The sequence below is a fragment of the Xenopus laevis genome, chromosome 7L (assembly GCF_017654675.1).
Source record: "Xenopus laevis strain J_2021 chromosome 7L, Xenopus_laevis_v10.1, whole genome shotgun sequence".
Lineage (NCBI taxonomy): Eukaryota > Metazoa > Chordata > Amphibia > Anura > Pipidae > Xenopus > Xenopus laevis.
The window spans coordinates 22,920,323-22,934,473 of NC_054383.1; the positions used below are offsets into that span (position 1 = coordinate 22,920,323).

The window sequence follows — 14,151 nt, forward strand, 5'->3', positions numbered from 1 at the left end:
GACTCACACACTGGCCCTATGTTTACACACCAGGAACACAAGCGTTCTGCTGCCATTTACACAAGAGACAAGAAACTAAATGGAGCAGTGAAAAGAACACGAGTGAATAAAAATGGAATTCCTTAGCAGGATGTCTATTCAAAGGATGTATAATTCAGTTTAAATATAGGCTTTAAACTCCACAATCACTGCCTCCCCATTGAAATCCTCCCACACAAACAGCACTACCAGATTACGTAGACGTTGTTCCTGAGAATAATGGCTTCTGTTGCCTTTCTTTTTTTTAAGAAAAAAAAATAAAATAGAAATAAAATGGTGCTAGGTGCTGCCAGTTTTTGTTGACTGATCACTTGGGTTAACCTCACAGGAGAATTCCTAATGCTTTCCAGAGTATGCACTATGCCGACCCACGGCACCCAATAAGGAGGGTATAAACATTATATTCCAAACAAGTGTACTTAAAGGAGAACTAACCCCTAAAAATGAATATGGCTAAATATACTTCTACTTCTAGCCTACATTCATTCAGGAGTTGGGTGTCAGATGAATGATCCAATATATCTTATAGGGGGCTAATTTTGCCTAGAAGATGTATTCAAGCTCACTCTATTAAACTCACCAGACATCCGGTCTCTCTACATGCAAAATTTGTGCAAAAGGCAGTTATTTTGTTCGATTTTCTTTGTACTGGAATCAGTTATTTGAGTGAGCTCTAATTCATCTGGAGTACGAGCTCTAATTCATTTGGAGTAGGCATTGGCTTATGGTTGGAGATTAAGTCCCATTTTTTGCATATATATATTTAGAAAATCCCTTACTTCAGTATGATGAAGCTTATATTAAATTGTCATATTTGCAATAGCTCCCCTTTAGGGTCTGGCCACACAAGCAGATTCAGGGAGATTAGTCGCCAGACGACAAATCTCCTTTTCTTCGCGGCGACTAATCTCCCCGATCTGCCTTCCGCCGGCTAAAATGTAAGTCGCCTGGGGGCAGGGGCACAGAGACCTTCGTTTTCCGAAGTCACCCGAAGTTTCCTTGTGAGGCAATTAAGGGGCGACTTCGGAAAATTAAGTGTTCCGGGTGCCTGCCCCCAGGCAATTTACATTTTAGACGGCGGATCGGGGAGATTAGTCGCCGCGAAGAAGAGGAGATTTCTCCCCGAATCTGCCCGTGTGGCCAGACCCTAAAAGGTAAAATGTTATAGTAAAATGTTCTGCCAGATCAATCCAAACCAGCAGGTATATCAACTAGAACCCACCTGCACCTTCAGACCAATCTTAAAACTCGCCTGCACGTAGGTTCTCCCACAGGCACTGATTCTTCTGCAGGACCAATCAAGCACCTGTTTCTCTATGTTATCAGTAATGGACTATCGGGCACGGGGATGATATAGATATTCAGGACCATGATGCAGGACCAAATCAAGCACCTGTTTTTCTATGTTATCAGTAATGGACTATGGGGCACGGGGATGATACAGATATTCAGGACCATGATGCAGGACCAAATCAAGCACCTGTTTCTCTATGTTATCAGTAATGGTCTATGGGGCACGGGGATGATACAGATATTCTGCTGTACTGCAACGGTAATTTTTGTTTAACTTTGGTATTGATCAACACGAATACAATCTGTTCCTCAGAGCTACTGGATATCACTTTTCCAATGAATAGATTTCAAAGGTTAAAACAGAAACACAGCACAAAAATAAACACACACACACACAAAAAACATGATATTACTTTGGCTGAAATACATGAAAATCAAAATACACAAGCACACAACACCATCACACACTTACATCCTGCATTTGGGCGTTGAATAGTGTATATGAAGACAAGTGAAAAGACTGAATCATAACTTGGGCAACACCCTGTGGATCAGAATACAATAAAGCCCCAACATCAGAGGCAAAACAAAATAATTATTTCAACAAATGTATGTCTTCATCATGCTGGAAAAAAATGTATAGATTTCTTGCTTTGCCTGCCCATTAATGATGTGCGGGTCGTGATTTCCCCAACCCGCACCCACCTGCCCTCCACCCACGCCTGACTTCCGGGTCCTTTTATAGACCCACGCCGCTGATGATGACACAAAAGGGGAGGGGCGAGCAGGCGCAGCATCTATAAAAGAACCTGGAAGTCTGAAGCCGCATTTGACGGTGGCAGGCGGGGAGAGCAGAAGAATAGCTCAACCCGCACCCGAGAAGAAGAGTGCGAGGTCGGCCCGAATCCGCGGACCCCCGCACATCACTACTGCCAATCCACCAAGGAGCACACCAGCCATATTAAAGGGGTTGTTCACCTTCAAACAACTAGTTGTTTTCATACAGATCATTAGAAAAAACGCCTTTTTCCAACTACTTTATATTTTCTAGGTGTCACCGTTTTCTAATATTGAAGTGTAAAGTGTCATTTTTCACCTTCTAAAGCATCTCTGGGGGGGTCGCCGACCCTGTAAACTGATCTAAATTGATATATTTAGTCGATACATTTCTTATCTTTATCCCTCCTGAGCAAAATCTCTGGGTTTCATTACAAGCAGCTGTTAGAATTGATACAATAGTTGCTAATATTCCAGAGATGCTGCTGAGAAATGTATCAACTAAATGTTGCAAAATTGTAACGGTTTTCGGCACAATCTGACGCGCTGCGACAAAACGCCGGCGTCAAATCGGATGTGATGGAAATAAGGTAAGAGATAGAAATGTCGGATGAAGTCGCAGCAGTGATCCGACGCAACTCGGATGCAGACACTGCACGCGGTGTCTGCATCCGACAGTGGTCGGATCAGCGATGCGACAGCATCTGTCAATGCATTCACTTACCTTATTTTCGTTGCATGCGATTTGACGCATGCATTTTTGCGCATCTGATTGCACAGAAAACGCTCGTGTAGTCCTACCCTAATTCTAAGAAACTTTTCAAGTGGCCTTTATTTTATTTTTTTTAATTATTTTCCTTTTTCTTCTGGCCCCTGCAACTAGACTACTGACATTGCAAACTGGAGAGCTGCTGAATAAAAAGCTAAATAACCAAAAGCCACAAATAATAAAAAATGAAAACAAATCACAATATCCCTCTCTACATCAAACTACAAGTTAATTTAAAGGTGAACAACCTTTTAAGAAGTGGAGACCATGGTGATTACTAATCTGTATTTGAGTTGTATCATCACAAGTTAAAATACATGGACATCTGATAATATTTTAACATTGATATTGTTTGGCAGAACATACTCACCTCAAGCCTACCATCTTAGAGCAAGTTTCCAAATCATTACCCACCTTTATCTTCTCAGAAACATGAAACATTTTACAATAAACTGTACAGCCACATTGTTCAGATCTCAAATAATGGTTAAGCAAATATATCGACATAATATGACTGCAAAGCGGTTAATGAAAAAGCAGCTGATGAACAGATGAAGTTAGGGAACGGCAGTCTAGTCTAGGTTTAGATAAACATTAAGGGCTTTAGCATACGGACAGATTCGGGGAGATTTAGTCGCCTGGCGACTAATTGCCTTTTCTTAGGGGCAACAATCACCCCGAACTGCCTTCTCCCTGCTAAAATGAAAAATAGCCTGCGGCAATGCACTTGCGGCACTTCGATTTCCGAAGTCTCCCAAAGTTGCCGCACGAGAAAAGCTTCGGAAATTGAAGCGCAGCGAGTGCATTGCTGAAGGCGATTTTTCATTTTAGCAGGCGGAAGGCAGGGAGAAGGCAGGTCGGGGAGATTGTCGCCCCTAAGAAGAGGTGATTAGTCGCCAGGCGATTAAATCTTCCCGTGTGCTAAAGCCCTACGGGCAAGGTCACATGTGGTGTTTTTAAAAACGTGTGATCAATCGTAAATACGCCAATGAAACCACACACGCATGATAATATGCGTTTTTCAGCCTATGCATTTCTGTTTTTTCTCATTCCCCACAATTCCACTCAGAAGAATTTCAGTCAAGTTTTGCTTAAAAAAAAAAAAGGCAAGTGTAAAACAATATACATGCAGAATGAAGCCGTACTGCTTGTCAATACGCAACGTAATTACGTCACCAGCAAACCACGCCGTAAATACTTATATGCGAAATCCATCTTGTGAGCGTTTGACAGCCATGTTGAAAATACACAGCGTATTTCAGCAAAGTGCATTTCCAAACCTGCACATCCCAGGAGTTCTATTATATAGCGTTTCCTTGGTGTATTGGCGTTTCTTTAAAATAAGCAAAAACTGGTGTCTTGTGGATGATGTTGGCTCGCAAGTGCCCTGTGGGAATTGCTATAGTGCGTATTCCATTTTATTCAAAAGTGCTTCATTTTGTGCCCATTTACGCTCGGATGTACGTTTTTAAAAACGCCACGTGTGATCTTGCCCTAAACGTTAGTTGACAGGCAGTTTTTCAGGCGCTCAGGGAAATCAGGGAAGAGCTTCTCTAGTTCTCTATGTATAAGAGCACCAAGCGACTGCCGTTACCTGAGCACGCTGGCTTTGTGCAAGCTCCTCTTTCTTGCGTTTCATGAGCTCTTTTCTCAGCTCTTTAGGTGCTGTCTCCACTTCATTAATTACCTACAGTGTAAGCATGCACAAGGTGGGGAAACAAAACCTGCTTTCTACTGAAGGAAAGTGCTTATAGGAAGCAAGTGAGTAACTAACACCACTGTGCAAGAGAGGTCTGCAGGGTGTATCTTTAGGTTTAGTCTAGAGAATGAAAAGAGAAGCCAAACGGGTGTGTTTTTGAAGCATTCCATACACCATTCCTCATTCCATGTACAACAAGGGCCTCGTTTTTAGGAAAAAACTGACTTTGAATTTCACTTTAATCAACTAATGCAAAAACATGTACAAAAAGGGGATTTTTCAGGGAAAAGTGTAATCCTGTTGTGAGAAATGAGAACTATAAGAGAAATGGTGAGCACCCGGCCTGTAACACAACAATTGGTGAGTGCTGATAACAGGACATTCGTGTGTGTGTGTGTTTCACCTTTAAATTAACTTTTAGTATGTTCTAGAATTCTAAGCAACTTTTCAATTGATCTACATTTATTTATTTTATAGTTTTTGAATTACTGCCTTTTTCTTTTGACTCTTTCCAGCTTTCAAATGGGGGTCACTGACCCCATCTAAAAAACAAATGTTCTGTAAGGGCTCTCACGCGTTTTTGCGTGCAGGATTAGACGCACTCGATTATTGTGAAGGGGGTTGTACTCACACAGACGCATGTAATTGCTGAACGGCAACATGCTGCGTCCCACCTGCGTTTGGCGCTTACATTCGTCTGTGTGGGTACAGCCCCCTTAACAATAATTGAGTGCGTCTACTCCTGCGCTCCCTTGAGGCTGAACTGAAGAAAGCGCAACGCAGGGGAGCACACGAAAAAAACGCCCGTGTGTAAGAGCCCTAAGGCTACACATGTATTGTTACTTACTACTTTTTATGACTCGTCTTTTTATTCAGGCCTCTCCTATTAATACTCCAGCCTCTTATGCAAATCAATGCATGGTTGCTAGGGTAATCTGAACCCTAGCAACCAGATTGCTGAAACTGAAAACTGGAGAGGAATAAGAATAAGAATAAAAATGAAAACCAATTGGAAATTGTCTCAGAATATCACTCTCTGCATCATATTAAAAGTTAATTCAAAGGTGAACAACCCCAGTAAGGCAAATGGGCCATGAAGTGAACCAAAGGAGTTATGGAACTCAGAAGAAACTTTTCAAATATCTTTACATAATGTAGCTGTGGGTGACTTTCCTACAGAACTGACGTTTCAATAGGCCAAGTGACATCACAAAGCTCCATTTATAAGGATAGAATTTGCAGGATTTACATGCGTATACTTTTTAATATACGTTTTGTGTATATGATGTTTTAACTGTATTTAAGCATGTGGAAGGCCAGTGATATAGAATATAGTATGTGGAATGATTTGCCACCCTAATATGGTACGGTTAGCCAAACAGTGTTTTTTTAGAAATGTATAAATGGTATGGCAGCAGGCAAGCAGTGCAACATGGTGCAGGAAAGAGAATATCCTAACAGCAAGGATGTCAATAGACTGCAAAGCTCTAGAGCAGAAATCGAATGGATGGCTACGAGGTTGTCTTGTTCCCTATCCAGAAACATGTATATATATATATATATATATATATATATATATATATATATATATATATATATATATATATATATATATACACACATATATGGATAAACAGAAAACTGATTTTTTTTAATTAAACTACTGACTATTGACTACTCTCGATTACAAAACCAGTAAACCTAAAATACAATGCAACTGCATATAACATTTGTAGCATTCACAAGTATATATATGTTAAAAAAAGAAAAAAAGGCTGCTCAATATTATCATGTTATTTTGACAGCTTGGGCTTGGGGTCAGGGCAGAATAACTTTAAAATAATCAAAGTGCTGAGGACTGTTCCATTTAAACGTTATAGGTACATATAAAAGTGTATTTGTCCGCTGCAGAGGAAGCCGTACCAACATTAAGGTATCTGGCGGCATCACTGGGGTTACATTAAAGCAGTGATCCCCAACCAGTAGCTCGCGAGCAACATGTTGCTCTCCAACCCCTTGGATGTTGCTCTCAGGGTCCTCAAATCACGTGCTTATTTTTGAATTCCAAGCTTGGAAGCAAGTTTTAATTGCATAAAAACTAAGTATACTGCCAAGTTAAGCCTCTTGTAGGCTGCCAGTCCACAAAGGGGCTACCAAATAGCCAATTATAGACTTTATTTGACACCCCAAGGGACTTTTTTCATGCTTGCGTTGCTCCCCAACTCTTTTTACATTTGAATGTGGCTCACAAGTAAAAAAGGTTGGGGACCCCTGCATTAAAGGCTCGCTGCATTAAGTAGGTTAAACGCCAGGAATGCTCATGTAAATAGAACTAATAGCCACATCAGCGTTTTAAAACTGTACAGGTATGGGACCTTTTATCCAGAATGCTCGGGAGCTGGGGCTTTCCAGATAACGGATCTTTCCATAATTTGGATCTTCATACCTTAAGTCTACTAGAAAATCATGTACACATTAAATAAACCCAAAAGGCTGGTTTTGCTTCCAATAAGGATTAGTTAAATCTTAGTTTGGATCTAATACAAGGCATTGTTGTATTATTACAGAGAAAAAGCAAATCAGTTTCAAAAATTTTGATTTATTTGGATAAAATGGAGTCTATAGGAGACAACCTGTCTGTAATTCGAAACTTTCTGGATAACGGGTTTCCGGACAACAGATCCCATACCTGTATATGCAGTTTAATTCAAACATGTTTCAGAACCCATATTTGTGAATGTCACATATGATAATGATAATTATAATGATAATTTTAGGTTTAATGGTCATTTCAACAACTAGCTACTTGTAATGGTGTTTGGGGGAAAAAAAGGTCGGGGATAATTAAAAAAAATTAAAGCTATTAAGCTGAAACCAAAAAGAAAGTAATCCCACCACCTGTATCCCTCATACCATGTCAGAGGCAGACAAATATTAATAAGCTACAACACCAGCATACTAAAGACCAACCACCAATTAAAGGGAAAAAGCTCATTATGTGTAGGGAAGTAAAAACAAAAAAAAAAAGATTAAAAACAATTAATACATAGATGTATATAATTTATAAGATTAACGCTACAATTACAGTATCCTTTAAATGAAATTAACCCTATCATCACCTACACTAACTGAAAACAGAATAACTCTTTATGTGGGCTGCACCATACAAGGCACTTCCCATTCATCCAATGCGATCTAGATTTAGATCCGTCATACAGAAGAATTGCATGTGCCCAAAATGTGATTATAAAACCAGAGGGAAGCAAAGAGAACAAATACAGAGATCAACTATCTGAAGAAAAAAGATTTAAAAAGTGTAGGAGGGAGGCTACAAAGAATTGAATCACCCTCACATCAAGGGATAGTGACACATAAATTACCTTTTAATAGCACGATTTAATCGGATCGGGTAAACACTCGATAAAATAAAGCGAAAATCTGAAAAGTTCAAATTTTTGGGATTTAAGCCCAAAATGCCAATTTCAGAGCAGACCACAGAAACAGACAGGGACCTCTCCCACTGACTTGCACACAACCTTGGAAGGTCTGCGATGCCAGATTTTGGGATTTAGACTTTTCCCATCCTCAAGGAATAATACATCTAGAAAAATTGCGAGGTTTTTTTATCCACTAAAAATTTGGATTATATTGTTAAAAAAAAAAAAAATGTTTCTTGAATAACACACCAAAAGTCACAACATTGAGGGTGGCTTTTAGATAGGAATGCACCAAATCCAGTATTTTGGACTCGGTCGAACCCCCGAATACTTTAGGAAAGATTCGGCCGAATAACAAACCGAATCCTAATTTTCATATGCAAATTAGGGATGGGAAGGGGAATTTTTTTTTTACTTCCTTGTTTTGTGGCAAAAGTCACGTGATTTCCCTCCAGCCCTTAATTTGCATATGCAAATTTGGATTTGGATCGGCCTGGCAGAAGGATGCGGCCGAGTACGAATCCTGCTGAAAAAGGCCGAATCCTGGATTTGGTGCATCCCTACTTTTAGAAGGTAAAATATACCATAAAAACAACCAACAAGGCAATGGATACAAAGGCTTAGGGCATGTATAATAACACTAGACTAGTATTAATGGCATTGCTTTCCGCTTATCCTTTGCATGACTGCATCTCACTGAACAATGTTGCTTTGTGGGGTGGTAAGCATTACGCTGAACATTTCTTTTTAACCCCTGGTGTTATTGCTTGTCATGAATAACATGTCCTTTGTTGCATTTTAAGCAGTCTCCGCCCCAAGACTACTTTCTTATCTATCAGTCACAAAACAATAAATGAAGGTCAAGAAACCTCTCAGCGGTAATGAATATGAGGGCAAAGGTAATGCAACTTCAAGGACTAATATGCAAATATTCAGTTGAGAAGGAAACAAACTGGTACGACCAAGCTATATATAGTAAGGGCAAACCATAACTCGCTTGGAAGTACAACCTTCAGAATCCTGATCAACGTTTTATTTGGCGAGAATGCAGGCAGTTGTAGGTTGCTGTTTCAAACAGCTAACTTGTATTAATATAAAACATAAGAAGTGCATCAGCATTCATAGCTCTGAAATGTATTTAAGAATCAAAATCTGAGTACTGACGTAATGATTAAGCAAATCCATTAGCATTCATAGCTCTGATATGTATTTAAATATACAAACATAAAGGATCTAAATCTGAGTACTGACGTAATGATTAAGCAAATCCAGTGAAAACCATACCTCTTTTTTTCGATTTTTTAAAACATTTTGAAATTTGGTGTACTCCTTGTCCTGTTCTCCCTTTATACGCTTGGCTTCATCTCTCAGGCGGGTTGTATGCTCTTGTTCTAGCCGTTCAATGGTCTGTTTCTGCTGCTTTTCCAGGTTTTCAATATCTTGATCATACTGACGTTTCTTGCTCTTAAAACAGAACAACGTTTGAGGTTATTTTTGTAAAGTAGGTTTGCACATCCAGCACAAAGTTTCAGTCAAAATTACAAAAGAAACACGCTACATACATGGTCCTTTCAAGTATATCTGGCTACTCAGGACTAATTGTATTGCAAACCCAAGATTTAAGTTAGTATCAATTAGTATCGCCTAGCGGAAGATTTATTAAAAGTCGAATATTAGAGTTTTTTTAAATTTGAATGAACTCGAAATTAGAATATCTTATTTAAGAAAAAAATTGAATATCTAAAACTCGAACGAATATTAACAACCCAAACACTTGAATCGAATTAGACTTAACTCAAATTGAGTATTTTCTCCAAAGAAAACTCAAATGTCAGGAAGCCTATTAACATCTTCAAATGGAATTGTTCCCAAGGTCCAGGTATAATAAATCGCAAATTAGAATTCGGATTATTTCCGACTCAAATTTCTGAGTTTTGACCAAAAGTCCAACTCGAAAATTCTAATTCAAATTTCCAATTCGAACCTTAATAAATCTGCCCCCTAATGTAATACACCGGAATCCCTGGAATAGACAGACGTCAACCTGGGTTTCTGTTACTATGAAACACCAGAGGATGGAAAATAAAAAGTCTTCCCATTATTTAGTGATGCTGCAAAGAGTCCCGCAAAGGTCAGACTTAGGAGTCCTGTACAATCGCTTCTGATGTTGCACATTATACAAGCAAGTTGTCAACGGAATTTACCGTCATTTCCTGTTCAAAACGCTTGAAGATCTGTTCCCTCTGCTGCAGTAACTTGTTGCTAAGAAGCTGCTGTGCTCTCTGCTCCTCTTTCTGTAAAAGTCGTAACTCGCGTAGCTCTTGCCGCCTTAATTAAAATAAATAACTCCATTATCACAAATGTACTGTGTTTCAAAAATCAAAAACATCCTTCTCAATTTAGATTATAAGCTCTAATGAGCAGGGATCTCTCTACTTCCCGTATTGGGCTTTGTAGGATTACTGAAAACACCCTTCTATTGTACAGCATTGCAGAATAAGGGGTCATATAAAAATGTATGCCAATAGTATCATCATATTATTATAAATATTAGAGATGGTAAGCTGATTGACCATTATATATAGTAAGGACAATACCCACACACCTTGGCTAAGCAGCTAAATAGAATGTTAAATGGACATTAGGTGAACCAATTACAGAGTAGAAAAACAAGAGGTATAATTATATATAATTTTATTTATTAAAACCAAGCAGTAAGGCAGTACTTACAGGTTAGCCTATGGGTGGAAATGTAACGCACAATAGATGGTAGTATACTGCCATTTTTCTAAGCTTCAATCACCTGGCTGGCACTTGCTCAAGCCCTTTTGAAACAACTGTGACCAGAGGGGTGATCTGGCACTACCCTTCAGCTATTAAAAATCACAGGCACCAAAGTGTCCAAAATTGGCCTATGTGCCACAAAAAGGTTGTCCGTGGAACCATTCTCTTATATAAATTAGGCAGGGATGCACCGAATCCACTATTTTGGATCCCGTACCCTCGAATGCTCTCTTTTTCCCTCCCCCTCATTGATTTGCATATGCAAATTAGGCTTCGGCTTTAGTTCAGTATTCAGTGTACCGAACCAAATCCAAACCCTAATTTGCATATGCAAATTAGTGAGGGGGAGGGAAAAAGAGAGCATTTCTTCCTTGTTTTGTGACAAAGTCATTTGATTTTAAGGATTCGGATTTGGTTAGGCCAGGCGCTAGGATTCGGCCAAATCCAAATCCTGCTGAAAAGGGACAAATCCTGGCTGAATACCCAACTGAATCCAGGATTCAGTTCGAGATTTGGCCAGGATTCAGCCTTTTTCAGCAGGATTCGGCCGAATCCTTCTGCCTGGCCGAACCTAATTTGCATATGCAAATTAGGGGGGGAATCAGCCGACTTTTTGTTACAAAACAAGGAAGTAAAAAATGTTTTTCCCTTCCAACCCCTAATTTGCATATGCAAATTTGGGTTCGGTATTCGGACGAATCCTTCGTGAAGGATTCGGTGGTTCAGCCGAATCCAAAATAGTGGATTCGGTGCATCCCTACTAAAATCAGGAGTAAACTACTAAACCATGCCATATATAAGAAATAAACAGATAATCTCTGAACCTAAACACAATTTCTAAAACTATTTCTGAACCATTTCTTAACAGAAAAGTATAAAAAGTGATATACCGCCAAACACCGCTTGGTGTTTCCGAATTCTAAATAACATAGAATAAAAGATCTTTATTTATTAAACATACCGTAGGAAACGCATCTCTTCACTCTTAGAATCGTTATCTGTAACTATTTTTGATGTAGTAACACTGACTTCGACCCCATCAACTATGAATTTACGCGTTTTCTTCAAAGTTTTCTTCTGTCTTTTATTTTCCTAAATAAAAATGGAAGCGGTAAATTTTCAACAAGCCCTTGTGCAATAAAAAAAAAAAAACTTTACACCTATAAATGTAAATAAATGCTGCTAGTGATAGTTCTACATAAAACACATCAATAGCCATCAGCCATGGTTTTCATTCCTTGCAAGTTTTCTTTTGTTTCATAACTTAAATATGGAGACCCAAGTGGGAATTAAGAGGAAGGATTTGACTCTCTCTCTGTTCTGTACACTGTTCTTAGGCATAATAAGCTTTTCATTATACACAAGGGATTGGACTGAGAGTGAGAGGAGAAATCATTAAAAATTTATTCCGGAGTTCAATGGGGAAGGTGTAAATGGTTTATGTGCAATTTTCAATAATATAAATATATACACACACACTTCAACCCATTCAACACTCTCACTGTCTCCATCCCTTACTACTCACTCATTCCCCATTTTTCACAGCTCATTCTTTCTTCCTCACACACCCATACTTCATAGAGCTTTAATCTCATATGCTTTTTGTTCTTTCTTTAAATCTTCTCCCACAATCAGAACCGCTAACATCATGCACAGAGCAAAATTATAGAAAGTAATAAAATGTGCCTTCGAGCAGTTATTGTACCTGTATGGACAATGATCCAGAGTCTTTGCCTTTACTGAGGAAGCTAGAGATAGACAAATTCAAGTCCATGCTTCCACTGTCATTTGTAGAACCCACACCAGAATCAGAATCTGTTTCAGGCTGTTTCGGGTTATGGTCTGGCTCTGATTTGAAGGTTTCTGTTGTGCTGGTGGAGCTTTTATTGTCTTTCTCTTCCTGATCAGCAGATATAACACTGATACTGGGTACAGAAGGCTTAAGTTCATTATCACAAGGTGGACTTTGTTCTGATTCTTTATTCGACTGGGAAACGCTGTCTGGATTTTTAGTTAGAACATCGACATTATTATCATGAATCTCATTGTTGGCTTCTTTACATATGGACTCCTCAGAGTTTGTTACTGAGGCACCTTCTTCTGAAGGCAGAATGTCATCTATCTGATCACCATTTTCCTGTACTTGGTCGGCCACAGCAGTGCTTGCAACCAAGTCCTGTTTTTTGTCTGAGCATATACTATCTTCATTTAATTTATCAGCAGCCGTATGATTTTCAGGAGAATATTTATTAGGCATTTCACTATTTTCCAAATCAGCTTCAGGATGCCCAACATGTATACCTTGGTTGCTCTGCACCTCTGAATCGGCAGTTTCATCAAGCGCTGCCTCAACTATACCATTTTCTTTAGGAATACTCTCTGTCCTTTCATTTTGTACTTCTGAAGAGTCATTTATAGAATAGTTATCGCTAACTTCAGCTTTATCATTTTCAAGATTTTCAGTGATGTTAAAAATTTCTGGTTTTCCTTCTATCAGTGTATCAGTTGTTACTGCAGGAACGTCTTCTGGTAACAAAGAATCAGTAGGAATAATCTCATCTTGATCAGTTATCTCTTTACTTTCACTTTCAAGAGTGGTCTTTCCAGTGCCGCCTTCTGGAAATGAAGAAATGTCTTCACTCTGTTTTTTCAGGCTACCGATGGCCAGTTCCACAGCAGGAATACTCTCTTCTTTCTTTTCATTGACAGTATCTTGACTACTAGTTTCACCATCATTTAGTGCTTTATATGCACTGAAAATTCCCTGAACTACTTCTGAAGCATCTTTGTTGACCTGGTCGACGGACGCATCTTTGTTGACCTGGTCGACGGACGCATCTTTGTTGACCTGGTCGACGGACGCATCTTTGTTGACCTGGTCGACGGACGCATCTTTGTTGACCTGGTCGACGGACGCATCTTTGTTGACCTGGTCGACGGACGCATCTTTGTTGACCTGGTCGACGGACGCATCTTTGTTGACCTGGTCGACGGACGCATCTTTGTTGACCTGGTCCACGGACGCATCTTTGTTGACCTGGTCCACGGACGCATCTTTGTTGACCTGGTCCACGGACGCATCTTTGTTGACCTGGTCCACGGACGCATCTTTGTTGACCTGGTCCACAATTATATTTTTATCTCCTTCCTCCTTTACTTGTGCAGATACTTTAACATTTTCTTTATCTATAACTTGATTTTCAGCTACAGTAGGCACAGCTTGCTCAGAAACAGGCTCTAACGTTGAGGTATTCTGGATGAGTTTGTCATCTTCTAAGCTAGCAATGCTTAGGTCTGATGAAGCTCTCTTATTTGGAATAGGCTAAAGGATGATAAAAATATAGAATATTAAC

General features: G+C 39.3%; 1 protein-coding gene across 2 annotated transcripts in view; it reads right to left on the minus strand.

The window, feature by feature from the left end:
• Nucleotides 1-14,151, minus strand: part of LOC108696143 (STE20-like serine/threonine-protein kinase) — a 53,784-nt gene that overhangs the window by 10,104 nt on the left and 29,529 nt on the right. The window contains exons 9-13 of one of the 2 annotated variants that reach the window (XM_041568661.1): nucleotides 12,504-14,120; nucleotides 11,760-11,890; nucleotides 10,219-10,342; nucleotides 9,299-9,478; nucleotides 4,473-4,565 (exon numbers count right to left, since the gene is read on the minus strand). In XM_041568661.1, the coding sequence (XP_041424595.1) occupies nucleotides 4,473-4,565; nucleotides 9,299-9,478; nucleotides 10,219-10,342; nucleotides 11,760-11,890; nucleotides 12,504-14,120 (2,145 nt within the window). The remainder of the gene's footprint in view (nucleotides 1-4,472; nucleotides 4,566-9,298; nucleotides 9,479-10,218; nucleotides 10,343-11,759; nucleotides 11,891-12,503; nucleotides 14,121-14,151) is intronic. The other variant, XM_041568662.1, reaches the window with a different exon arrangement.